The following is a 25,396-nucleotide window of genomic DNA, read 5'->3' as shown; positions in this document are numbered from 1 at the left end:
ACTAAAAGCCTGTAGGCTATGCCAATATTAAGAATGAAAATGAGAAAATTCAATATACCACACTTTCCACTGATTATACAGTAACAATATACTTTCAAGTGATAAAGACATCTCGAGATTCTTTTCTTCAAAGCATTTAAGCACAATTATTTGTAATACCTCTGCAAGTGAAGCCATCTCCATAATAACCATAAGGACAATGACCACACTTGACACTTCCATCTTGACTTGGCTCACAGGGTACACCAGGAAAACAAGGTAAATCAGAACAGGTCACTGCTTTAGGAATCACTGTTTCACTCAATTCTTCAGGAAACATTTTTGGTGGGACAGTGACTTCAACAAGGGAAAAAGGTAAATGACTAGCTTTATGCTTAGCTAATAGGTGCAGAACTCTTTGAGCATTTCCACCTTTGAAGGCTTTGTTTGGCAAAGAATATCCTTTGCTTATACTTGCTCTGCTACTAGGGGAAGTCTTCCTGTTGCTCTCAAAATAGCTGAAGGCCTCAGTTTGTGTTCTTGTTTCCTTCTCAGGTGATACAGCACAGCTCCTTGAAGAGGCAGCCTTCACAGCATGTACCGAAGAACTGTTTTCCATGTCAGAAAGGTGACCACTGATGGTGCTCAGAGCAGGTTGTACAGAAGCAGTTCTCTGAGAATCAGGTGTCTTCCAGCCAGTGATTGTTTTTACTCTGGAGGCTGGTGGCATGCTGCTACTGACCATTTCTGTAGAAATAAATCTCTTTGGGACATCTGTAGAACTGGGAATATAACTTGACATTCTTAGAACCTTCTCAAAGGATGATGGTTGAAAACCTACAACATGTTAGAAAGAAATGGGGAAGAAGTATGTGAATACCATCAGACTTTTTTTCCTTTTGAGGGTGGGGAATGTTTTCTGAACAGATAAACATACAGCCCATTCATTCTGTGCTTCAGGAAGTCTCTCCTTGTGCTACCTCAGAATGTAAGCATGCAGTAGAACCTAACTGAGAGAATTAGAGAAGACCAAGGTATTCTGATTATAACCATTCCTGCCCTCACCATGGCCTTTTCTTGGCTGGAAGAAAAGGAGAAAGCACGATTTATATGAGGCAGACAGCAGAGATTTTCCCATATTAGGTCAATAAACAGATTTACTGTCAGCAGATTATCAGCTCCATACATTGCTTTCAACTAGGTAACTGAAAGAATTTAAAGCAAAAATATTGTATATGGTTCATCAGTGTGTCTCAGCACTAGAAGCAGAGATAAAATCACATGTATTTAGATGCTTAGACACACTGATGCACCACGGACATTCTAGGTGAATGAGCCACCAACTTGTAGCAAAAGTATTAACATGTTTTATTCTTCAAAATTTGTAATCAACTTTCTCAAAGTTTTTACTTGGGTTTTAGTAGTGGGATGTTTCAACTGTTTAATAAACATCAGAGATTGACTCAGTCTCCTCATTCAAAAGAGTGCAAAATGAATGATAAGTTCTTCGTATTCTGCCCAGGGAAAGTGTGTGGTTTGTGGAAAGAAGTACAGCACTGTAATTCCAGACTGGTAGAATACTGTATATGTGGTTTTAGCATTATGGGGCAGTGGAGGAATGAAACCTTAATCCATTTATAACTAGAAAATGGTTTACAAAAGGTTAAACTTTACTGAATTGTAGTAGTGTGGTCTCCCACTGCCTAAAAGCAAACCATTTTGCAGCTGATGAAGAATTAGCCAGCACTGGCAGTGCAGTGAGAGAGTCTTCCTTCTACCCCAACAACAATTCAGAGATGAAGGGAAAAGACACAAAGAAACCCCCAGCAGGCACAGACCAGGAAATGCCAGCAACAGCATTTACAGAGTTTTGGAATAAAGACATGCACTTGCCATATCCTTCACCTTTGCTTTGAGTTCAAGTAGGAAAATGGCATTCAGCATAATGCCATAAACTTTTGCTTATCTCATATAACAGATGTCCCTATCCCCATGTTACCTATTTTATGTCAGTGGTTAGTCACTAAAACAAAAGGCAACTGTAAGAGTGTCATACATCACACTGTTAATAAAATGACTTGACTGACCCAAGGGATTTGTTGATATTGACATTTCAGCCTCATTTTTCAGATCAGAATACAGCCCCAGTAATTAATGAATTGTGCCAAACTGAAAAATAAAGTGAATAGCATAAAACTGACTAGAACCTTTATTTGCCAGTTATATTCTTATCAGTGTGTGAATCAGAAATTCCATTTTCTTCATGAAAAGAATCACCTTTATTCCCTCCAATTTCTCCTGTGGAATCCTTCCTTCCAACATCAGCATCATCAAAGCTTTCTGAAAAGATGTGAAGGCACATTAGTAGTGCATAGAAGTAGCTACATTTGTTTAAATTTAAATAAATTACAAACAGAGTTAAAGTTTTACTACATAAAAACAACTCAAAATTCAGAAGGCAGATAACGTTTAAAAATGTTTCTTAAAAGTTTTTTAACAGAGTATTTTAAAGATACAAGTTATTCAGTAATTGCATATAAATAAAATTTTGGCAACTGCCTTGACTTGGGTAAATAGTTCTATATTAATCAAATAGAAATATATTTTTTCAATATTTTATTAATAATTTATCGTATTATGAAAATAATGAAGAAAAAAATGCCAAAAGTATTCCATTGTATTCTACTTGGGTATAAAAGAATGAGGGTGTCTTTTTTATATGTTTTTTTCTACACTGGAAAAAGTGTTTCACAGCTGTGTTGACCCAGAGCAGTCTGACATTGCCATCAGGAGAGACACAGCCCTGCTTTGCTGACTACTGAGAAGAGTTCCAAGTTACTGTTAGAAACATGAAGCACAATCAAAGATACTTTATCTGAATGACAATAAGACAATACCATTCTTCTGAAAATCAAATAATTTTACCATGACATGACTTCCCATCTCCTTGCAGATTATTTGGGCATGGACCACAATAGTAAGAACCAAAAGTATTGAAGCAGAATACTCCAGGGAAGCAAGGACTGGATGCACATTCATCTACATCCTCTTGACAATTTTTACCTGTATTGAAATACAGATTTAATTTTTTTTATAATATTGTGGCACTAGACTTTGATGGTCTGTTTATAAAAGTACAATGTAGGCAAGTTCTGAAATTAAAAAAAAAAAGTGCAACCAGGCATTTCAGTCCATCTAATAAGAACAGCTGATTAGATTTGCTATTCACACTTTTTCATCTTATATCAAGTATTTTGCTTATTGTAGAATATGGAGAAGGTGGGCTGTGGGGACTACATGCTTATCTGCAGGAGGAATCTCCTGTGTTTTTCCATGTTGCTGAATTTACCTTTGCAGAGGAAAACAATGGAAATTAGCTTTCATAATGAACTAAAATAAACAACCATTAGAGCCATGCAAGAAATACCTTGAAGTATATCACATATCTGTACCACAAGACCATAAAATTTCTTCATAATATAACAATAAGCTATTTATAATGGAAAATTTAAAAAGAAAATTGTAGACATGAAATTAAAAACTCCTATTTATCATTAAACACGATAAACACATGTAAATAAAGTAGCAATTTACCTTGAAGTTCATGTGGACATTCACAGTAATAGCTGTTTACTCCATCCACACATCTGCCAATACCACACTGGTTAAGTTTACAGTCATCAGTATTCACTTCACAGAGATCACCTTCAAATCCAGCCACACACACACAAAGATATCTTCCACTTCCAGGTGGGAAATTAATGTTTGTCACACATGAGCCATTATTTAGGCAATCACATGATTTTACACTGACCTACAAGACACGCCCAATAAGACAGTTTTCTTTTTTTAAATGAACTAGCAATGAGTTCTATAAATAGATATTTTAAATATCTTATTAGTAGGTGTCATTTTACTGTAATATTCATTACCTCTATTTCTACCTTAGTCGTTGCATTGCAGTCATCTGTCAAAGAAAATGTTAATTTATGGACATTCATTGTCACAGCTTTCCACAAAAGGAGACCTGATGCAGAAAGACTGGCACCTTCTGGACCAGAATCCAATGTGAAATGAATAGCAGAGCCCTCTGGATCTGAAGCCAAAAACTGATATACAAAATCTTCTCCATAAAATGTCTGTAGCATACCCTGAAAAGTTTCAAGCACTGGAGGCTGGTTACCTGTAACAAAGGAGATATTTTCCTCTTCTAAGCAAAAGTCCCAACATACTTACAGAAATTAAAAGGAACATATCTTTCTACTAAAGAAATCCCATGTACTTATTTCTCTTAAATTCTAATGTCATTCAAATGGCACAGGAAAAACACTTGATATTTTCAATACTAGAGAGTGCCTGCTCCAAGCAGGAATCCAGCCACTGTGGCAAAAACCATGAAGAGAGAAGAAGGCATAACCAGTGTCTCAGCTGCTAAGCTCTTATCCTATTTCTAACATCATCCTCCTTGCAGAAGAGGTTGTGCTCCTTAGTTTCAGAGCATTGCCTCTGGTTTACATTCTTCTTGCATTTCTGACTGTCAGTATTGAGTTCCAGTCACAACATGGCTGTAACATGGAAATCCCTTGACTCCCTGTCTGCTGGATGAGTTGTGTTTCATTCCTTCCATTCGTGTCATCCTTTTAGGATAGGTATATATACCTTGGCTTTCAGTACAAGTTCAACTGGGACAAGATTCACCAAGACAGGCACCAGAAGTCCCATTCAGCCAGGACCTTTCCTAATCAAGGCAGAGTCTTGATTTCATGAGTCTTTCACTCAAGAAGACGTGGATGAAATGATTGTATTTGCGACATTATAGACCTGAGTTGGCAGGACAGGCTGGATGGCTAATATGAAAGCTCCAAGAAACATTCCATTTGATGAAAGGACCAATGTGATATGTATATCCAGACTAAAATCTGAACCAAAAGAGCTACAATAGGTTAGAACTTTGTACTACAGAGAAGGAAAATTAAAAATTTAGACTTAGGTTTTCCCTTCATAATGCAGTTTCTAACTGAACTGGAGTACAACAGCCTTGGATATACTTTCAAGTAGTTAGGCCACATATCTATGCCATCAATGTAAATGATGCACAGATATTAAGTGGCTAATAAATATGACATGTCCTTTAATTCACTTTGTGATCTCCACTTGTGTGTTATCAGAGTAATTTGTTGAAAAATACCTGTTATACCTATATGTTGAAGACAAACATATGTGGGTGTAGCTGTGCTAAATATCAAGACTGCAATGTGCTTATTAGACTGAAAGTTGTTAATTTTCACTAGTTATTTGTAATGGCTACTGCAGGAGAGTCAGGGAAAGAAAATTTTTAAAAGCCTGACTTTTACATATATGGTCTGGAAACAAAAATATAATTTTCAGAAACTAAGAAATGTCAGATGAAAACCAAGATCAAATGACAAGCTCTAAGTGAAACACTGGCCTAGTTAAAACATCACTATTGCCATAAATTTAAAAACTTTGCAGACTTTCAACTTCTTGGTATTAAAAAAGAACTATTTAGAACTTACTTTCAACAACTGACCACGTTAGCTTTGATAAGTCAGGTCTGCACAGTAAGCAAGGGCTGGTTGGATTTGTGTCTCCTTCACCATAACAGAGTCCATCTATGTTGCATGTTTTCTCCTTTTAGAGAAATGAAAATGTGATTCATTAATGTTTTTGGTTATCAAACTGGTTATGAATTTGTAAGTATCAAATAAAATCTAATCATTCAGCACTTCTATTAAACAGCTAAGCTTGTTTTTAAATCTAAACAACTGACAGCAAGTTTGGTTTTATCTGATAATTATATGAAGTGCTTTTGGTTTGATTTTTTACATTTAAAATTGCTTCATCCCAGCTTCTCTTTCTGTGCATTGACAATCTCTCTTGGAAACAAGAACAGAGCATGGTCTGCTAATTTTTCTAGATTCTTTTTCTGCCTGAAAAAATGCATATTTTCATAATAGAGAGTAGTGAAACACATACCTTTAATGTACATGACCCAGATTCTTGTGGTTCACATGTCTGACAGGCTCCATCATATAATACCATTGTTTTAGAGTTGCTATAAACAAATCCATCATTAGAAATCTGCAAGGTGAACAGTAAAAATGGATTAACTGATACAGGTATCAGTATATCACTCGCATGTTCTGCCAGCATGAGCTTCCACTCATTAATAGACACCCACATGCAGGTTTAAAATCTCACAACAGCCATCAGAAATCTAACCAAACCTGCCAATGACTCTAGGCAGATTTTGACCAACCACACGTAGGTGTCTGCTTTAAGGTAAATTGAATTGTGTGTGGGCTCTATTGATCTTATTGACTCCATCTGTAGGAGAGCTCAGATATCTGCTCACACAGGGATGTACATATGGCTGAGCTCAACTCAATTCTACCAAAGATGGATCCAAGGTCATTTGAAATACTCTAAGGTAACTACCTGGCCTTTAACTTCTACTCTTGAAGAATGCGTGTCTCTGCAGGACCAAGGTTGTATCTACCAGTCTCCTTGCAGGAGAACACAGCCAAATGACACTCGATGCTTAAGCTTAGGTGACAAACTGAGACCCCCAAGTTAAGCAAGCTGACTTCTCCCTTTAGTACCATTAAATAAAGGACAATATCTACATGATGTGTTTCATCTTAATAGGAATATTTGTAAGCGAATATTTGAAATTTCTGAGAGTACCTTTATTTGCCATCTGGCAATGGGTTTATCATCAACCACCTCCATGACATCAGACTGCTGGCCATCATTTGGTAACTGGCAGTCGACAGTCCTGGCATTTTGGAAGGCAGCTGGCATAGTTAGAGGTTCTCCAGGAATCCATTGTCTATCACTATACTGAATGTTAAGACAGAAGATTTTTTTTTCACTGAAATACGTCACAAAAACGTTTTTATCAGAGAAGAACTCCATGTGTATTGCACAGCATTTGAACAAGTCTAATGTGTCTGGATTAGAATTCAGTGGCAAATATTAAATGACAGTACTTGCACATGCAGATTTTTACCTAAGCCAGCTACTGTGGAGGAACAGGCAGAGAAGTCTTTCCTGCACGGCCCTTTGGCACTGCATTGCCAAGGACAAACAGTCCTTCCAGCTGGAAAGTAACAGGAGGGTGAAGCAGTGGGTGGTCCTCAAACACCACTGGTCTGATGTGAAAGTGCCTCTGTTCCCCTCCATCTCTGCTCCCACGCAAGGACAGGCTTTAGTCAAAGGAACAGATGAGGGTTTCGGCAGGGCTCAGGAACCATTCTGGGTGCTGGGGCAATGCTGGCAGTTAGCCATTTAGCCCTTGTACAAGCCAACAGCTTGTTCAATAGTACAAGATGCCATCGACCTGCAGACTTTTCTTCTAAACTGCAGTGAGGACAAGGCATCCAAGGGTCCATCTTGAGAGTTCAAGGTAACAGAATAAGGGTGATAATACCATTTGACTGAAGCATTGATGTGGAAGTAGGGATAAGCATATGGAAAATAAATAAAATGAGATGGAAGTAAGAATTCAGGCAGACTAAGAACCAAGAGAACAGCAAGTAAAAAGAATTTTGAGCTTGACTAGTTTTTACTGAGCTGGCATATTTTTTTAGTTACTGGAGTCAATCAAGACATTTATTCAATCCCAATCCTCGCATGGAGACTCATCTGCTATATAGGCCTTGCCTGGTTTTTTTTTCAGACAAAAAAATAAACACTTTTCTAAATAGATGTATGTGCTACTTCTGTTCCTACCAAACATTTTTTTCTTTCACCCTATACTCAGTTAAGGAATTCACAGCAAGGGTAAGTATAAAAGGTAAGTATTTCTAAATATGTAATTTTGAGTGCATTTAGTACTGTAACCGTTGAAATGTGATACAGTCTAATTCTTCAGAGAGGTTTTGTTACTAGCTGGAGGCAAATGAAGATAATTTTTACAGAAACAGTTTAACCTTGCAAAAATCAATTAAAAGGCCTTCAGATCTGTAAGCATTCCAGCTCATAAGGTTCACAGAAATTGAAGTTCAATGTAAAACAGAAGGAAGTAAAACTGTAGTTTTGTTTTGCAGAGATTAAACATACTCTCACCCTTTACACTTAAATTCTGTATCCCTATAATCATAGGTTCCTGGCCATTTCCTATCCAAATGTCTTGTAAATTGCTTATATATTTGCCTTGAAAAATTTTTTTAAGAGTGAGCAACAACAGTCTCTCTACACAAATTCCCCTTAAGTTTACAGTGAGACATTTTTTAATTTCCTGTTCAAACCTGACCCATATCATTAAATATCCATGGCATTCTACCTCAGGGAAATGGACAACATATCAAAAACACCTTTATCTTTTCCTAATAGATTTATTATGTTTATAAAAGACTATTTCAACCATTAGATTTGAGACAGAAATCTAGTAATGGCTTTAACCTTGCTGTCCTTTTTCAAAGAAGTGGTACTTCAATTCCTCTCCATAAGCACTTAAAAATACGGTGATGTACTGGTTGTTACTAATAAGGCTGCCCTTGCCCTTTTCTGAGGGATAACTGCTGTATTCTGTTATCTCCCTCCCAGCTGCTGAACATTCCCATTATGTTTTGTATTTTTCTTATCATGGAGGAAATGGCAATCTTGCAAAGTTTTGAGTGTTTGCTGCAAAGTGCTGAGTGCCTTTGCTTTTAGCTTCCACTAAAGCATTGGGTTGTAGGCACATCAATGAATAATATGTTTGACACTTTGTCCCTTGTTCTCTAAGAAATTTAAAATGTAATTGTCACTATTCAGGGAGACCTACTTGCAATTTGATGATTTCACATTTCAGGTTCAATGAGTCCCTGAAGCCATGTCCAAAAGCTCTCACTGATGTGCAGTCATACTGCCGAATATCGCACAGCCCAGCATTCTCCAGCTCTGTAATTTCTGGAGCCTGGTCTTGGAAGCAGAGATTAGACAATAAATGCTACTATGAGAACTCATTCATATGCATTCACATTATGCAATATGTTTATTTTTCTATCCAACCATGAAAACTATGTAAACAACAAAATCTGGACCCAGCTGAAGGGAAGCATAAACAGAAAGATTTTACATTGTTAAACTGAATCTTAAATTTAAAGCTAGGCTTCTGTCTTCTCTTACAACCTCAGTATTATGAAGCAGAGGAAATTCAGCTGATAGCAAACACTTGTGAATGCATGTTTTGCTTTCTCACCTATGGTTCTTTACATCATACTTCCAGATTAAAATTGAAATGAAACTAAGGCCTTATAAATAGAACTGGAAAGGAAACAGTTATGCAATAATTTATACAGGGATTTTTTTTTATTACAAACTAAACAAAAATCTCAGATGAAAGCTATTTCAGGAAATAAATTGACTCAAACCCAGTTTTTATGAAGTAAAACCAGCTTATTTTATTCCTCTTGAAGTCAAATATTTCTTATTATTCTATTCCCTCTTTCTCTATCTGCTTTTAAATAAGTCACTAAAACAAGAACACCATTGCAAACCAAAATAGAACAGGTTTTATTTTGGAAGAGTTTTGACTTTTGTAGTACTGTTCATATTTTTCCAGCATTATTGTTTAACTGAATTTTTAGTGAATATCTTACCTACTGAAAATGAAAAAAAACCTGCCCAGCACTATTTGCTATACCTCTTTTTTCTTCACCATCATTTCTGCTCCCATCCCATCTAACAGCTTAGAGAGACGTAACATCACCAAAGACAAAAGCATCCCACTTAGAGTTAACAAACAGGATCACATAAACTGTAAAAATCCAGGGGAGGGATGGATGTGGAATATTTTCCCTGAAGAACACAGCAAGTGGAAACATTGCCAGTCTCTTGGGGCTATACTCTGCATTGCAAACTGACTTTTAAAATCTGGCATATTAGAAACCAAGATCATGTTTTGTCCTTGAAAACAAGAAGGTTGAATGGAAAATAGCTATAGCTGTAGTAAACTGGAACTAAATAACTGAGAACCCTTGTCCGTGTATAAAAGCAGGAGAGAAAGGCAGCAAAACAAATACACTTTGCACAAACACAAACACAGAGCATTATTGAAGCAAATCTCATTTTCCCCCCACTTACCAGACAGTATTCTGCAGTCATATGAGCTGTAGCCTTGAAAACATGCACAGCCCCATTCTGTACATTCCCCATTACCACTGCAGAGACTGGGACACTTTAAAGCAGTAAGTAGGCTCTCAACCGACTCTTCAAGTTCCTGTGGGTTGTAATTTATTTCTTCTAAAATTCTTTTCTCACATTCATTCTCCAACAGAGCTAAGGAAGCTTCTGCCCAACCGAGGTCATCTTTCAGCAGCAAATCTTTAACACACATATCGATGGCATCGCCTGTTCGCCGGCCAAGGAGGGCACCACAAGATCTTCCTATGCTAGAATTAGCTACTGCCTGCTGGCACAGGAACAAAGCACTAGATTCAGTGAGGCCTGAAGGTGTGGGCCAAGAAGGAAGGAACTTTTGGTCTGTGTCAGTAGCATGGTCCTCTGGGAAAAAATAACTGTATCCCTCTAAATCTGTTTGGCTGAGACTTTGGAAGAGGAATATCGGATGGTATTCATAATAATTTTGGCGCTTCCCTCTACTTGTAGCAGATTGACTTTTGTGAATATGACTGCTGTAATGGTGTGAATTTCTCCTAATGTCTAAGCTTGAACTTCCTTCTCTTTCTGTACCAGTATTTCCCACTGAGGTGGCAGAGAGATGCGAGTTTATTAGTGATGTTTTGTGAAGTTTGGTTTGATTATTCTGCCTCTGCAGAAGTGTAGATGAATCCATTTCATGTGTAGATGAACGTTTCTTTAAGCCTCTGACAAGATCAGCAGGACCAAGATATTCATCAGTGACATCCAGTCCTGGTATCAAAGAAAGAAATCTACCATTTTCACTTTCTTTACAAGGCAGAGGAAGTTCTGACCGAGTAACCACCTCCAGTTTGTTCACTGGTTGATATAATCTGGCATCTTCAAGTGCACAGTCACAGAAGACAATTTTTCTAGAAGATGTTAAAGAAGCAGGTGTCTTGTCAAACAAGCTCTCTCCTGGTAAAATTCTAGCGAGGAAAGAAAAAGGTGAAACTGTATCATCTGAACTATTTTCTTTATGTTACTAAAGTATTAACTTTTTTTTGTTCTTTGTTGCTTCATACATACATAACATAATGTTATATATATAACGTTATATATAATATGTATGCTGTAAAGACAGCATGTCTGCAGCACACAGCTATAACACAAAACCTCAAGAGTAACTAATGAAAGAATTGAGATGAGTGGATGTTTTCTGTACACCCTGATACTTTGTTCTAAACCTAATCAAAACAATCTTACATCATAGTACTTGAACACTTATTTGGCAATTCAGTTTCAATTTTCTCTTAAACTAATTATGGAATGCAATGATGACATTATAACATCAACTTTAAAACTTAAGGAGATTTTTTTTTATTATTTTGACAAGTTTTTAAGACTGTGAAGGAAAGGTAGAAGCAAAAATGATGACATTTGATTTATCAACAGAAGCATTTTGTTACCTCCATTCCTTAATAAAAGAAAAAGGAACATTAGCATGGTTTGGGATTTCCATGCCACTGGCAGTGTGATAGTCATTCTCTGCATTTCCATCAAAGGTGCCACATAGTCCCACTGTATGTCTGTAATCTGAACTGGGTGCCCTAAGTGTTATGCTCATTCCCCATTCACTCACATCAGCACGAACGAAAGCTCCAGAAGAAAACAAAACCTAAAAAGAGATTGAAGATAGACTCATGAGAAACGTGAGTTTTTTATTTCACCTGTTCTGTTAGCAATTATTTACCACTTACTGTTACTTTTCTTCCTTGATAGGACTCAGTGATTCTGACATTGCTTCCTGTTGTGTCTCTATTTATTACAGATAAGTGTGGCTGTGATTCATGGAGCTGACCACTGCACATGTCAAATGCAATTATATCACTTCCTTCCTTAGCAACAAAGCCACAGTTGCAGGATGCTGGGTAGTGAAGACTTCCACAGTCCCACTGGCGAACATGAACTTCAAAATCTCGAGATGTACTCTTGTAGAGAACAAATGTTCCTGTTTTAAAATTGTCATAGACTCTGGAATCAAAAGAATAGCACATGATATCACTTTGGTTATGAAATAACTGTACCACTACAGCTCAACAACTTTATTTTCAAACAGATTTCTAACATTTGGTGAAAATATTGATAGGGAAACTCATTCTGCCAAGTCAGAAAAAACAGTACAGCCCACAGAGCAAAACACAGCTTTATCCTGAGCAAACACCATCATATCTTCCTCTGAGCAGCGTTAAATCAAAAAACAAAACAAAACAAAACAAAAACACCAAAAAAAAAAAACCACCTTATTTTTACAGCAGAAAAGAAGGATCATGAGTAGAATATATGTAGACAATGGCAGTGAATAGAAACAAAAGCATGAAGATACTGCCATTCCTTGATTTTTTTTAACAGTGCATATGGAGGGTACTTCTCAACCTTTGTGTTTTTACAACAGTACACCTCTGCAGCAAGAGCAATAAGATGCATAGCAGTGTGCATGTGGGGGCAGCTGCTGAAAACTGCACAAGTACCCTTGACAAAATGATTTAGAAAGTCACATCCTTTTAAAAAGGTCTGCTTTATTAAGATGGAGATGGGGAGTGCTTATTCCCAATGATCATTTAAGATGAAAACCATAAATAGCAACTTGCTTTTTTTCCTTAGGGTTAGCCATCTGTCCCCTGAAGCAAGGTTAAAATAGCCAATTTAATGATTCAGCAGCAAGAAAAAAAAAAAAAAGAAAAAAGAGAAAGAAAACCCCCAAACTTTTGCTGTAAGTTTAATAGCCTCTTGGCTACAAATGGCATTTGACAGTTGATTGTAGACTGGCAATTTGCTTTGTGTATAATGGGCCAGCAGGCAAATTGCAGATGGCTGCACTACTGGGACTGCATCGGACTGTCCATAATTCAGTACATAATTTGTTTCCTCCGTTTGTAGAATAAAATAATTTATCCTTAAAAAGAAAGGTCTTTCCGTGCAGCATCATGCTTCCAGATAGATCACATTGCAGTGAAACACTGTTTCATGAGAAAGCTTGATCACAATGCATTCATGGTTACTATGCCCAGTCAAGACATCTAAAATTTCCACTGAAGGAGAAACTGCAAGATCAGGATAACCCCACTGACTTTATTAGTAGAAGTAGTCAAACTTCTATCACAGAACCCATCACAACTTTTATTTCTCCTTCTGTTATCATGTGTGGGCTGAACATCCTTATTTGGAGGCAACATATCCTCCTCTTCTCACCCAGCCACTTGAAGAAATGTGTTCCTGCTGAGCAAAGAATGTAAAACTCTCAGGTGTAGAGCTTGTGTTTGTTCAGACGTCTTTTGTGAATTGGAAACATCTTGAAGGAAAGAAGCACACCAAAACCAGCTGCGGCCAAGAAAGCTGTTTTCACTTCAAAATCCTTTTTGGCCAGTGACATGCAAGTGACAGCAGTATGTAAATGACTTTCACTTTCAATGCCACTAACAAACACAGCAAAATACTACACAGACAGCAGACAGCTTCCAGTAATTCATCCTTACAAGGATTCAGATACTGACACACAGAAATAGGGAAAGTATGCTTTTGTTTGGAAACACCTCTGCATGAAAAGTTTTGTCTAATCAATCATTTTATCATGGTTCATATTTAATATACAAACATTTTTATCTTTCATAGTCAACAGGCTGCACAGCTACCACTCCTCTTGTCCATTTGCTTCATTCTCTTACCACAACCCCAAAACTTACCTTTAGAAATGCAAATATTACAAACCTCATCATGTCTGGCAAGCTTTTACCAACTAAAGCACATTTATCCTTATTGTCACAAAAAAAAAAGTAAAACAGTATAATTGCAGAAAACTACAGCTGACTTGTATCACCAGCACAGATGTAGAATAAATATAGAAATAATTAAAGAAATAAAACACACACCCCAAAACCCACCCACAAAAAATCCCAACACACTTAAAATTAAGAGCAGCAAGCCAATAATTACCTTCCATCAAATGTAATTACATGAGGGTCAGTAAATGAGTAGCAGTAGGCAGTGGGTAGGTCCCTAACTGTAATCTTCAAAACAAAGAAACAAATTGTAAAACATGTCAGATTAGGAAATAAATGGACTCAGGCACATTATTTATCTTATTATAGTGATGCCATGAAGATTTTTGCCTTTTCTTTTATACCCCTGTTATACCTTTTTACAGCTTCTGTATTCCTGGTGCTTTTTGCCTACATTCTTGAACTTGTTTGTCAAGCTAAGAGACTAAACATTTTAGAAGCTTTGTAGCTAAGGATCAGTGTGCCCCAGACCCCAAGGTCCTCTCCAGAACATATTCTGTAAACCAAGATAGAACCATCCAGGGGAAGGTTCCTTGGGGAGGGGGGGCTCACTTGAGGCTCTCATTGGGGAATCTTTGATAGATATGCTAATTAGTAAAACCTATAATGTTATACCCAATGTTGGGGGGGAAGTAACAGGAAGAGAGACACAGAGACACAGAGATAGACTTGGCGGGGTGCATCTCGATGCATATGACCTGGATGTGTACACCTAAGGATCCTTAAAAATAAATACCAAAGTAAAATCCCTTTTCCCCTTCTAACTGTGTATGACTCTTGATTTTAAGACCAGGAAAAGGCATCAATAGTGGTTTACTTTATACTAAATACATTATATTATACTTTTAATCAATCTGAGTAATTACGTCAATATTAAAATGTAAAAGAAAAAAATTCAAATTAAAAGACAGAATTTCAAGAAAAAATAAAGCAACTAAAATCAACCATTTAGAAATCTTGGTGTGAATCAGCAAGTCACAACTGAAATAAAAGCTTCATTAACACCAGCCATACTTCTGGTCAGTTTACAGAGCTTATGAAGATTTTTAACCTGCATGCTTTCTGGAACATAGCCATTCCACAGGAAATTCTCACTGGATATAGGTTCGACTGCAATTCTGGTAATCCTGTCTCCATCCTGCATGAAGTCTGTCACAGCAGTGAAATAAATTACAGCTTGACTACAGATTCCGTTATTGCAAGATTTCTGGAGAAGATCCACATGACAAGAAGAAAGAGCCAAGTTTAGACCTAACTGCTCTTTACCTGTTTTAAAGAAAATACATTATTAGTGAGTTCTTCTAAATAAGTCACGTTCTGCATATTACTGTTAATATAGATACTAACTTATTTACACACACTTTCATAAATTAAAATAATTACTCATTTTTCTTGGGTTTGGTTCGGTCATGTAAAAAACCTCCTCTCTACCTCTTCATATACACACCCAACAAAATGTTTTTGCATTTCCCAGTTTGATAGACAAATAGGAATCATGATAGGCTTGCTAATGTGAAAAAAAATGGTTGTCTACATAGGCAAGGCTCCTCCTGGTTCACAGGATTTGTGCTTGAAAAAATATTACAGAAAATGTCTATAACAGTAAAAAATGAAGACTTTGTGACTGCATAGATCATACTTGCAGTGCAACAGGTAAACAAAATCAACTGAATTATAAACTTTACAAGTATTACAGTATTCTATCTATTCAAGTTAAAGAATGTGACTCTGATATCAATGTCTACCAAAACAACACTTACAAACTTCAACAAGTAATTCTTTCATATTTTCAGCAGCATTATACAGACTGTGAATCCTTTTTGTAATATTTTAGAAAGTATTTTACAGTGTCACAACTTCTTTGAAGAAGGAAACCAGCATAGTATTTATAAAACTCCATTAAATATGCAAAATATAAAAAAATCAGGGTAATACTTACCTTCATCAACACTATTTAATGTCAGTGAGATTTTGCAGTCACTTTCTAGCTGGCTAAATTCAGGACAAGGAATAGGAATGCTACTTTCTATTGTCAGTCTGTATTCCTTCCCATCTTCTGATATATCATATGTTTCTGCATGTATCTAGCACAGAAGAAAACGTACTTAAAATGCAATCTGTGAGTAAACTGCAGCACTGCTTCCTAATCAGTTAGGAGTGCTTATTTACACAGGCTGAGGAGCAGCAGCACATTGAGAAGAGGCAGACACAGCAACCAGAGTCTTGAAGAGATGGGTAAAGGGGCAAGGATAAGGAAAAGGCAAGAGTAAAGGTTAGCTAGAAAGGTAAGGAGTTAGCAAACCACATTAACACCACAAAAGTTAGTAACTCCTGGAAGCCAAGATACAAACAGTTTTGTGTACTGTCTGGGGGAGGAGGGGAAGGAAGGAAGTGGGAAGCTACCTGCAGGCAACAATTCTGAAAGAATTTGGAATATTTCTCCTGGGATTCCTCTCTGCAAGCTTACAATACAGATCACCAAAAACATATAACCAAAAACTCAGTTAGAGATCAGTAATAGGGGCCTACAGCTGAGCTTGGTAGGCTGGGTGGAATCCTGAATGCAGACTCACAGGAAAACAAAGATAACCCATTGCCTCTTTGCTGGGTACACTGTAGAACTGCACTTCCACGAGAGAAATCTGGGCCCTGATCCCACAGAAACAAGCTCAGGCTAAGTCAGCAGGACTATACCCAATATGTAATGACATGCAGTACATCTTTCCGGGACTGGGATCCCATTCTTGGCCAGCAAATGGCTCTCTATAGCTCTATCCACAGTAGGAACTATCACTGGTTTGGCACTCAGCCTCTGACCAAGCAGCACAGCACAGCCCACCTCCCAGCTACCCTTCTTTAAGCCCAGACCAGGCTGGCTCAGGGCTGTCACCTCAAACTTTATGAGCACAACGCCAGTTGGCTCCAGCTGCTGGAAACCAAGGCCCACACTGGGGGGTGCCAATTCAGCCTTCCTGCACCTTGAGTACATAGGGAGCACACAAACCACTGCCACTCTCTTGCTTTTGGACAAATTTAAGTGCACCTCAGCTGACAACATGCTCTATTAATTCACAGTTAATACATTTTAAGTGCCTTCTAGTCAGATGACTGATTGCTGTAGCAACACTCAAAGATTACTACTACGTTATGTTTTTACAAAGTTACCTTAATCCCAGCAAAAAATTCCTTGCTCTCAACTGAAGAGCTTTGTATATCTGGCTTCTCCATGAAAAAAGCAGAACTGCTACAGTAGACCTGTAGGGTAAAACCAGAATAACAGAATACATTTTTGGTATGAAGTGGTCACATGAAGACAAAACCCTACCACCATGGGTTGGTTCAATGGATTCATTGGCCTATCTTCTGGTTGTGCCAGAAGGTACCAGTTGCCAGTGGTAAGTACAGCTAAAGGAAAAAACAGAAACAGACTGAGCATGCTAGGACCTTCTCCTGGCATATTCTAACAGTGGTGCAGAGACTTGTTCAACTAATGGCTGCATAGAAATCATATTTAATGGATACCTAAAAAATCTTTTCTGGAGCACTTCTGCAACCAATGATACCTGTGAAAATGTATTTTACACTTGCTTATATGTTATTTACTACGTTCTTTTCCATTTCTGTTTTTGCCCTTTAATTTTGTTTAGTGACCATTAGATCTTAGATTATGTTTTTCCTGCTGTTATGGACCTGGATAATTTTTTTCAAGATGAGGAATTCAGTGCGGTTTCCCTCCATTGAACCAGTTCCATGCTACTAGACACTATGGTTTTGCTTTGGTTTTGTGTTCATTTTGGGGTTTGTTTTTATTTTGCTGTATCCATTTTGAGATGTGTTGACCACACATGCAGTATTTCTGATCCTGAAAAAAAGAAGAGATTCATAGCAGCAGGAGGTAGCTTATGATTGTGCCTTTCCTTTTGACTGTCACCAAGCCAACACTGTCAGGCAAGTCTTCGCAAAGTTCCCAAAGGATTTTTGAGGATTAACAATTGCTATTGCTGTCCATAAACCATCCAAGCAGCCTGGCTTTGGCCTGAACATACATATGCACACCAATCACGTTTTTTTGGGTTTTATTTTCTCCAGGAAAAATTAACCTGTATTTCAGTATAGATATGTAAAAGGTTTATTGATTTTCCAGTGCTTAGGCTTCTCAAAGTTACCATGAGAGCCTAAGTCCTCATTCTGGTACAGTGGAAGGTAGGGCATCACACTGCTTTTGATGGCAGAGATTAAAACATATAAATCCAAGACACAAAACCAGTAAGCAGCAGCTCATCCAGAGAAAAAATATCTATCTAATGAATCAACAACACAGCTTTTCATAACCTCTGGCTCTTACAGCCTCTCACTGAGATGCAGTTGCATCCAAAAATCCTCTTAACTTACAGTATTCTAATAAAAATTTACCTCCTGGAGGCACACTGCACTGTATTGAGACAAACAGTATCAAAACCTTAAAGGCAGTGGTAGTTATAGTTCTGTGGTATTTACACATTCATAAGGGCAGTTGGTGTAAAGTAGAGGCAGTAGGCTGCTGCCAAGAAAACTTATGCAGCAAGGTGCTGGACCTCTCGCTAAAAACTGTCAGTGTCTACTGAGCCATATTTGCAAATACACAAAGAAATCACATTAATGTTTTAACCTACTCTGTCTCCAAGTCTGACGTTTATCCCATCTAGTTCTAGAAGTGAGAAGGTATGAACTGCTGTTTCATGTGTAAGTTCTTCCTTGATACCTTCAGGAGAAAGTCTTGACCAAGTTACAATGAATCCAATAGAGCTGTTTGCAATAGGAATGTCAAAGGTACACCTTAGGTAGATGCTGCCTTTGATCATCTCTGCTACAACTTCAGGAACAGATGGAAGTGGTGGTGACACAGACGGAGATGATGTAGGAGCCAGGTTACCTAGTCAAACAGAAGTGTGGTCTGTGCTTTTTATTCTGCACAAAATCAGTATTGGATACAATGACATTGACATATCTTTTGCCAATTAATACACTAATATTATTACCTTTTTCATTTGTGGAAATACTACATAATTTCTTAAGAGAATCAAAGAAAAATGTGTATCTTTCTTTTATTAATTATTACATGGAGAAAAAACTCTTTATGAGCTTTTGATTAATTCTAGCCAATAGGGAGGTGATAAAGAGGGGAAAAAAAGGTAGTCCAAAAAACCCCAAACAAGATAATAAAATACAATTCATTATTTTACCAGGCAGGAGAGAACAACAAGCAAAGCAATGTGTCTTACAGAAGAATAATTTCACTATTTATGAACACAGTGGGGAAAAGAAAAAGAAAAATGAAAAAGAAAAAGGCTATTTAGAAACGAACAGAACAAGCAGCAATATGATTTGTAGATTCCTCTTATATTTTACTCCTGAAGAATCAAAGTAATCTGTCATTCAGCATAATTACAAGTACTTCCTGACATTTTGATATTCAAAATATTCTGAGAAAGAACTTTTGTAATCCAAAATTGTCTGAAATTACCTCCCAACTGCTCACTTTGCAGCAAACCAAGCAATACCCTTGATAACATGAACATGTTTTTATTCAAGACAGAATATGACTAAATGGTGACATTATTGGGTCACAGATGCACAGAAAACCTTGAAAATCAAAACAAAATACTCACTGCTACAGATGCCTTCAATTCCCATTCCCTCAGGATCACAGGTCTGTGGCCTTGCATCTGAAACAACTACAGATTGTTTTGACATTGTATATTCACACACATACCGAATACATACACCAGTGCTCTTAGATTATAGACCAAATGTCACAAAACACTAATTGAAGTGCAAACTTGCAGAATAGAAGCAGTCTTTTAATCTGAACCACGTACAGCTATGACAGCAGTGAGCACAAAGCCTTGCGTTGGAAATCATCTAGGACGAAGGGCACAGAACATTCTAACACCTCTACAACTTTTACTGCTGATGTGCTCAGCCAATACTTATACATGTTGTTAGCAAATAAAAAGGAATTATACTATTCTCTTAAATATATATTTTGCCTCCCCAAACTCACATCTGAACACTTCAACTGTAACCCTGGACAGTGAAGTTCAGTGCAGACCTGCTTTGAAAAAAAATCACCTTTCCTACAGAGGCCTAAGGAAAAGTGCTTGCACACTGCTATTGTTTTGTATTTTGAACACTGTAGAAAAATAAGTGGAACTTGGATTTAACATGAAAATGCCAGTTAGCCACTTTACTCAAACAACATCAAAAGGGCAGCAGCAACACTGGAAATCCCATTCACCAAAAAGACTTAAGAACAGATTTTGCTGTTCCACACTTCAGTGGTATAATGTTTGAATTCCATAGCATGTAGAGGACAGATTGAAAATTTGCCTCAGTTGTTTACAGCTATCAAGTGTTAAAGAGAAAACACAGTACACATGGTAACCTAGATACAAAAAGCAGTACAATAGTACAATGTACTTTAAATGACAACAACATCTTAAATGCAGGGATTTAAACTCAAAATGTGTTTCAGATTTACAGCATTCAGCAGAGGCAAACACGAGTTATGCTTTTTGCCTGCTTTGCTTTGAGGCAGTAAAAATTTGCTAGTTCGCTGTCTAGCTGTGATTTTATATCTTCTTTCCTCATCACGTACCAGGATGCAAAGTAAATTGCAAGTCCTATTGTGCAGGAGTTCTTCATTGTTTCAGGCACATGCTTCCTGAACCCTTGGAGAATGTCTTAACAATAGGATCTAAAGGTGCCAACATGGCACCAGAAAATCCACTGATAGATTTGCTATTAAGCTTTTGAAAGAAGTCAGTAATAGAAAATATGACTCCAAGCAATACAGCATATGATGCATGAAAATATTGCTGGTATTTTCACAATGGTGTGTTACACAAACTAACAAGAATTTCCTACTACACTAATTTGTCACAGTTTCACTGTATTTATAACTGTAAGGATTTAACCATGGGTTCCTTATCTGAAAAATCTGTCATGAATAATGAAATACTGAAGTCTTGAGCTGTGAACACCAAGATACTTCTGCAGCACAAGCACCCAAGACAGTGGGAGACATCGCAAAAGGTCTCCTGTTCTTTCTCATAGTACTAATAAAATGTGTATCAGTAGAGCATTTGTGTGTTGAATTTTCTTCTAGCAACAACATGTATTCTCTCCAGAAAGATGATAAGAGTTACAACAAAAATATTCCTAACAATGCTAAATAATAATTGATATAAATACAGTTTGCTCAAGTTCTTGAGACAAAATTTACTCTGATACATAATTCTATGCATTTTAAGTAATGAATATTTGGAGAGTTTGAGTGCAATGAACTACACTGAATTTTGACTTCTAGATGTGTCTTATAACCCCACCTCATTATATGGAAAATTTCAATTCTTGAGTTTCTGGGCTTTGAAAATTAGTGAGATGTTACATGTAAGTTAAAGAGGGGTGAAGTGAACCCACCTCATCATTTCAGATCATTTCTTCTCTAGTATCCATATTGAAATTCAGGATTGCAAGAAATTTTAGCAAAACTATTTCCTGACATTTCCACTCCACCAAATATCAGACAGATTTAGATCAGAAACACACCCCCTTAGCTGAGTTAGAGCATGCATTTTCTTACCTTCTGCACAATACCCCATGCATCCTTGGGTGGGCTGCAGTAAGTAAACAAAGAAATCTCCGCAGTTCCTCACCCTGACAGGGATTCGGAAAAGACAGCAGTCTTTTGAAGTGCTGGAGAAAAACTGCCATGTAGCACAAGCTGTTAACTGTTTCATCTCACCAGGTTGAGGCATGGATTCTGAGTCCCTCAGAGACAACCAGACAGGGGCTTGAGTCCCACAGTGATTCATCTTCAGCACCAGAGAAAAACATCAGGAAATGGTTAATGCTACATCAAACTGTTGCTGTGCTTCAATGAGAGGTACATATGTAATTAATTTCTCGCATGAGCTTTTAGCAAAGTTCAGACAGTATAACAGAGGGATTGCTGACTTTCCTCCTCAAGGTTGAATACAAATGCACACAAAAGAGACCTAAGACCTTTTTTGAGCCTATCAAATTTGTGTTTGTTTCTAAAGACAGGCTACAATTTAGTGCCTGAAGAACTTAACTGGAAGCCACACCTGAGTGTTTTGCTCAAAAAAGCTCACAGTTGTGTTATGGCTTAGTGAGCTACTTTGCACCATTAACCTACAGTAAGTGACTGTGTGGATGCTATCAGAGCACAGCAAACACAGTGTAGAGCATAAGTACACTGAGTATCAACTAAAGGTGTTAAAGCTGACACCTTTTATCTGCCCTTTGCCATCACCTGAAGGCTCAGCTAACCTGGATTTCTTCTTAGAGATGTGGGCAGCTGATGCATTCGTATGTTTAAACTGGTTTGTATTAATTTAAAAGCAGTTAATTGATGGAATTTTAGTTTATTTTTTAAGAGACTGTGACTGTGAAATTTCAATTCATTAGAAAAATCAAGGGTAAAATATTCTAACGACATTTTCAGGCTTTTTAAGGAAGGAAGTGTCTTAAAAAGGGGAAACTAAAAAGATGTATCTCCTTAGAATATAACAGAGCTCCAAAATAAAGCTCCAAATAAGCTCCAAAATAAAGAATTACACATCTGAAGCATTAAATATTTCAAGCAATTATTGAGTCTTTGGAGGCTTTCAGATGGCAAGGAAACTAACCTTCAGTCAGCTCTGTTAGTTCAAGCTATTTTAGGAGTAATCTCTTCTGTGACATGATGACTTTAAAAGCTCCACAGTTACTGGATTCATGTGGCTGCAAGTCTTTACACTGCTCTCACATGGCCGTCCTAACACACTGGCCATCACAGAGTTCCAGCTTTACAGCATGATAGCCGTGCTATGCTGCCACTGAGAAAATTTCTTTAGCACTGAGTAGAAATTACAGTTTTTGAGTCCTCTGAAAGGGATTTAATTTATCATCCTCTGCTACTGCCAATTCAGTGTAAAATTTTCAATGCTTAAGACTTAATTTTCCAGCTAACACATTTTAATATAATCAAGTTTTTAGGGAAGATAGGTACTTTGTATTGTTCGACATCAGTTCCCTTAACCATACTCTTTTTTTATACCTACCCTACTGAAAAATTCTTCACCAAAATATCTATTTCTCAGAATCAAATGATTTGTAACAATACCTCCACGCACTTGGTTGGCATCTCAGCAGGCTTATCAAAAACCATGAAGCGATACCATCCTGGTGTTAGGGAATGGTCACAGATTAAATCCTGAATAGATGATTGCTGGAGGTGGGATGAATCAAAATCCACACTTCGGTAAGGGCTCTGCAGGATCTGATGTCCACCAGGAGAGCACTCAAGAACTGTGGAGCAAGAGCATTTCAAGTATCAAGATGGAATGCCTAACAAGTATTTTAGAAAAGATGTTAAGCATTTTTAAGTGAAAAAAAGGATATGTTGCAATATCATGTGAAACTAATTTTATGAAAGAATATATTGAAGTCTTAGTAACAACTACTGTGGATGTTAGCACTCTGAAATTAAATAGAATTCATTATGTCATAACTTTCCTTCTTTTAGTGGACAGTAAATGCAATACTAACCACATAGGCACTTACCCTGGATGCAAAACCAGTGGGAAGGAATATGTTTATACATATACCTGGATTTGGGTTTTCTCATCCCACTGGTGTTTGCGAAACCTGAACACAAATGGGGTGTCAGATATATGAGAATATAAAAACCTTACCTTAAGAGGAGTAAGGATTATCCAAAGGTCTTTGGATAGAATAGACTATCACTTTACAGAACTCCTCTGGATGAAATTAATTCCCTCATATGGATGAGAGAGTTGGATAGCTGCATGCAGTTTGCATGTATACATGCAGAACATAGCAAAAGCATGTATGAAAATGGGTAGATGCTTGGTTAAACATTTTAAGTCAATTTGCATGAATGACATACTAAATACATACTAAATACAACTGCCAAACATATTTTTTGACATTTAAGTGACCTTGTGGCATCAAAAATTCTCTCAAAATTGATAGATAAAATGAAGGATCAGAATATGAAGAAGTCTTTATCACAATTTTTTTTTTTAAATGCAAACTCATTCAGAAATAAAGCAGAATGACAGAATTTCTGAGTCTGATCAGGCAGCTAAGTTGACTTCTGTCAAAGACAGTGACAACAAAAGTTCTGGATAATGGTATATTTGCATGCAGAATACTGAATAGCCATTGTTGTTCAGGAATGTGCTTGAGAAGTGAAAGTAGGGAAAAATACAATAAGGGAATGTTTATAAATAAGTGACATTAAAAGTATACCTATCTATTTACCTTGCTTCTAAAAATGGACAGCAACTGATGCTGACTGTGAATAAAATTTTGGGTTATACTGAATGATACAGTGAATCTTAATTCTTGCCTTCATTATGCTACTACTGACTTTAAAGATGCAGCTGTAAGCAAAGCTGTCTAATGTTACATTTTGAATATGAAAGCTCTGATCTCCAGGTTTGTCTGTATTTGTCACATATTTTGCATGGTATAATTGTGTCACTGATTAGAAACATCTTGGCTCAAGTCATGCAATGATTTACTATCTTCCACATTTTTCATGTCATTCTAGATAACCACAGTTATAAAACAGTTTCAAAATCAGGTAATTCCCCACCTTTAAATGGAGAATATGCCCTAGTGAAAGAATAGACTTTATCTCTTTCAGCACAGTATGAGAATCCTACAGTCTTTCAAAGACTGAAGATTTAATCTGATATGGCTTTAGGCTACCCAGGCAGGTAACAATAGCTTTATCTTCTATCCTCTAAGGGCAGCTGGAAGTCAGTGTGATTGACTGTGCCACCACTGTGTTTCTGAGTTTCTTGTAGTAGCCTGTAGGCTATTCATGTCCGTACAATTTGACCTTACAGGGAACTTACCCTTCACTGGAATTTAGAGAAAAGCTCTTGAAGAATCACAGGTCAGTCATGTGTGTTATTGAAATGTTTTTTGAGCAACCTACAGCACAAGCAGTTTACGAACCATGATGAAAGTTTCTTCCTGTCCTCTGTTTTTTACTGGAATTATCCCTCTCATACAGCACCCTCATTAGTTTTCTTTCCTGTAACTGAATCACTCCTGAAACAATTAATATCTGTTACCTTCTCCATTAATAAATCAAGCTAGACATGACAAGTCTTTATTTTCTTTTCTTCCACAATTTAATTAGATCATCGTTTGATAGATCTTTAAAACAGCTGAGTGTAGTCACTTGTAATAGGGTTATAAATCCTACTAAAGATCAAATTATAAGTTTCTTATTATTATGCATATCACTTTAAAATGCCATCAAGCTCTTTATGAATCCAGTGTATTCTTTTCTCCTTTCTACAAGTATGCTAATATTTCTATAGTTATTGTTTGGAAATCTTTTGTTGTGTAACACTGGTTGATTTTTTTTTTTTTTTTTTTTTTTTTTTTTTTTTTTTTTTTTT

At 37.0% G+C, this 25,396-nt stretch overlaps 1 protein-coding gene across 4 annotated transcripts in view; it reads right to left on the bottom strand.

Moving 5' to 3' along the window:
* Nucleotides 1-23,268, bottom strand: part of VWDE (von Willebrand factor D and EGF domains) — a 31,940-nt gene extending 8,672 nt beyond the window's left edge. For 3 of the 4 annotated variants that reach the window (XM_042043622.1, XM_042043621.1, XM_042043623.1), the window contains exons 1-20: nucleotides 23,077-23,255; nucleotides 21,532-21,763; nucleotides 19,556-19,621; nucleotides 18,560-18,819; nucleotides 17,073-17,162; nucleotides 15,847-15,991; nucleotides 14,959-15,173; nucleotides 14,062-14,135; nucleotides 11,829-12,102; nucleotides 11,538-11,746; nucleotides 10,072-11,057; nucleotides 8,771-8,907; nucleotides 6,688-6,843; nucleotides 5,977-6,081; nucleotides 5,517-5,631; nucleotides 3,912-4,162; nucleotides 3,574-3,793; nucleotides 2,905-3,042; nucleotides 2,257-2,319; nucleotides 160-816 (exon numbers count right to left, since the gene is read on the bottom strand). In XM_042043622.1, the coding sequence (XP_041899556.1) occupies nucleotides 160-816; nucleotides 2,257-2,319; nucleotides 2,905-3,042; nucleotides 3,574-3,793; nucleotides 3,912-4,162; nucleotides 5,517-5,631; nucleotides 5,977-6,081; nucleotides 6,688-6,843; nucleotides 8,771-8,907; nucleotides 10,072-11,057; nucleotides 11,538-11,746; nucleotides 11,829-12,102; nucleotides 14,062-14,135; nucleotides 14,959-15,173; nucleotides 15,847-15,991; nucleotides 17,073-17,162; nucleotides 18,560-18,819; nucleotides 19,556-19,621; nucleotides 21,532-21,763; nucleotides 23,077-23,121 (4,438 nt within the window). In that variant the 5' untranslated portion in view covers nucleotides 23,122-23,255. Of the gene's footprint in view, nucleotides 1-159; nucleotides 817-2,256; nucleotides 2,320-2,904; nucleotides 3,043-3,573; nucleotides 3,794-3,911; nucleotides 4,163-5,516; nucleotides 5,632-5,976; nucleotides 6,082-6,687; nucleotides 6,844-8,770; nucleotides 8,908-10,071; nucleotides 11,058-11,537; nucleotides 11,747-11,828; nucleotides 12,103-14,061; nucleotides 14,136-14,958; nucleotides 15,174-15,846; nucleotides 15,992-17,072; nucleotides 17,163-18,559; nucleotides 18,820-19,555; nucleotides 19,622-21,531; nucleotides 21,764-23,076 lie in introns of all 4 variants that reach the window. The other variant, XM_042043624.1, reaches the window with a different exon arrangement.
* Between the last annotated feature and the right edge of the window lie 2,128 nt (nucleotides 23,269-25,396).

This window comes from Corvus kubaryi, unplaced genomic scaffold (genome assembly GCF_017639235.1).
Source record: "Corvus kubaryi isolate FWS band 111438036 unplaced genomic scaffold, C.kubaryi_AGA036_p1.0 37398, whole genome shotgun sequence".
NCBI lineage: Eukaryota > Metazoa > Chordata > Aves > Passeriformes > Corvidae > Corvus > Corvus kubaryi.
This window is presented reverse-complemented; position numbering and strand designations above follow the sequence as displayed.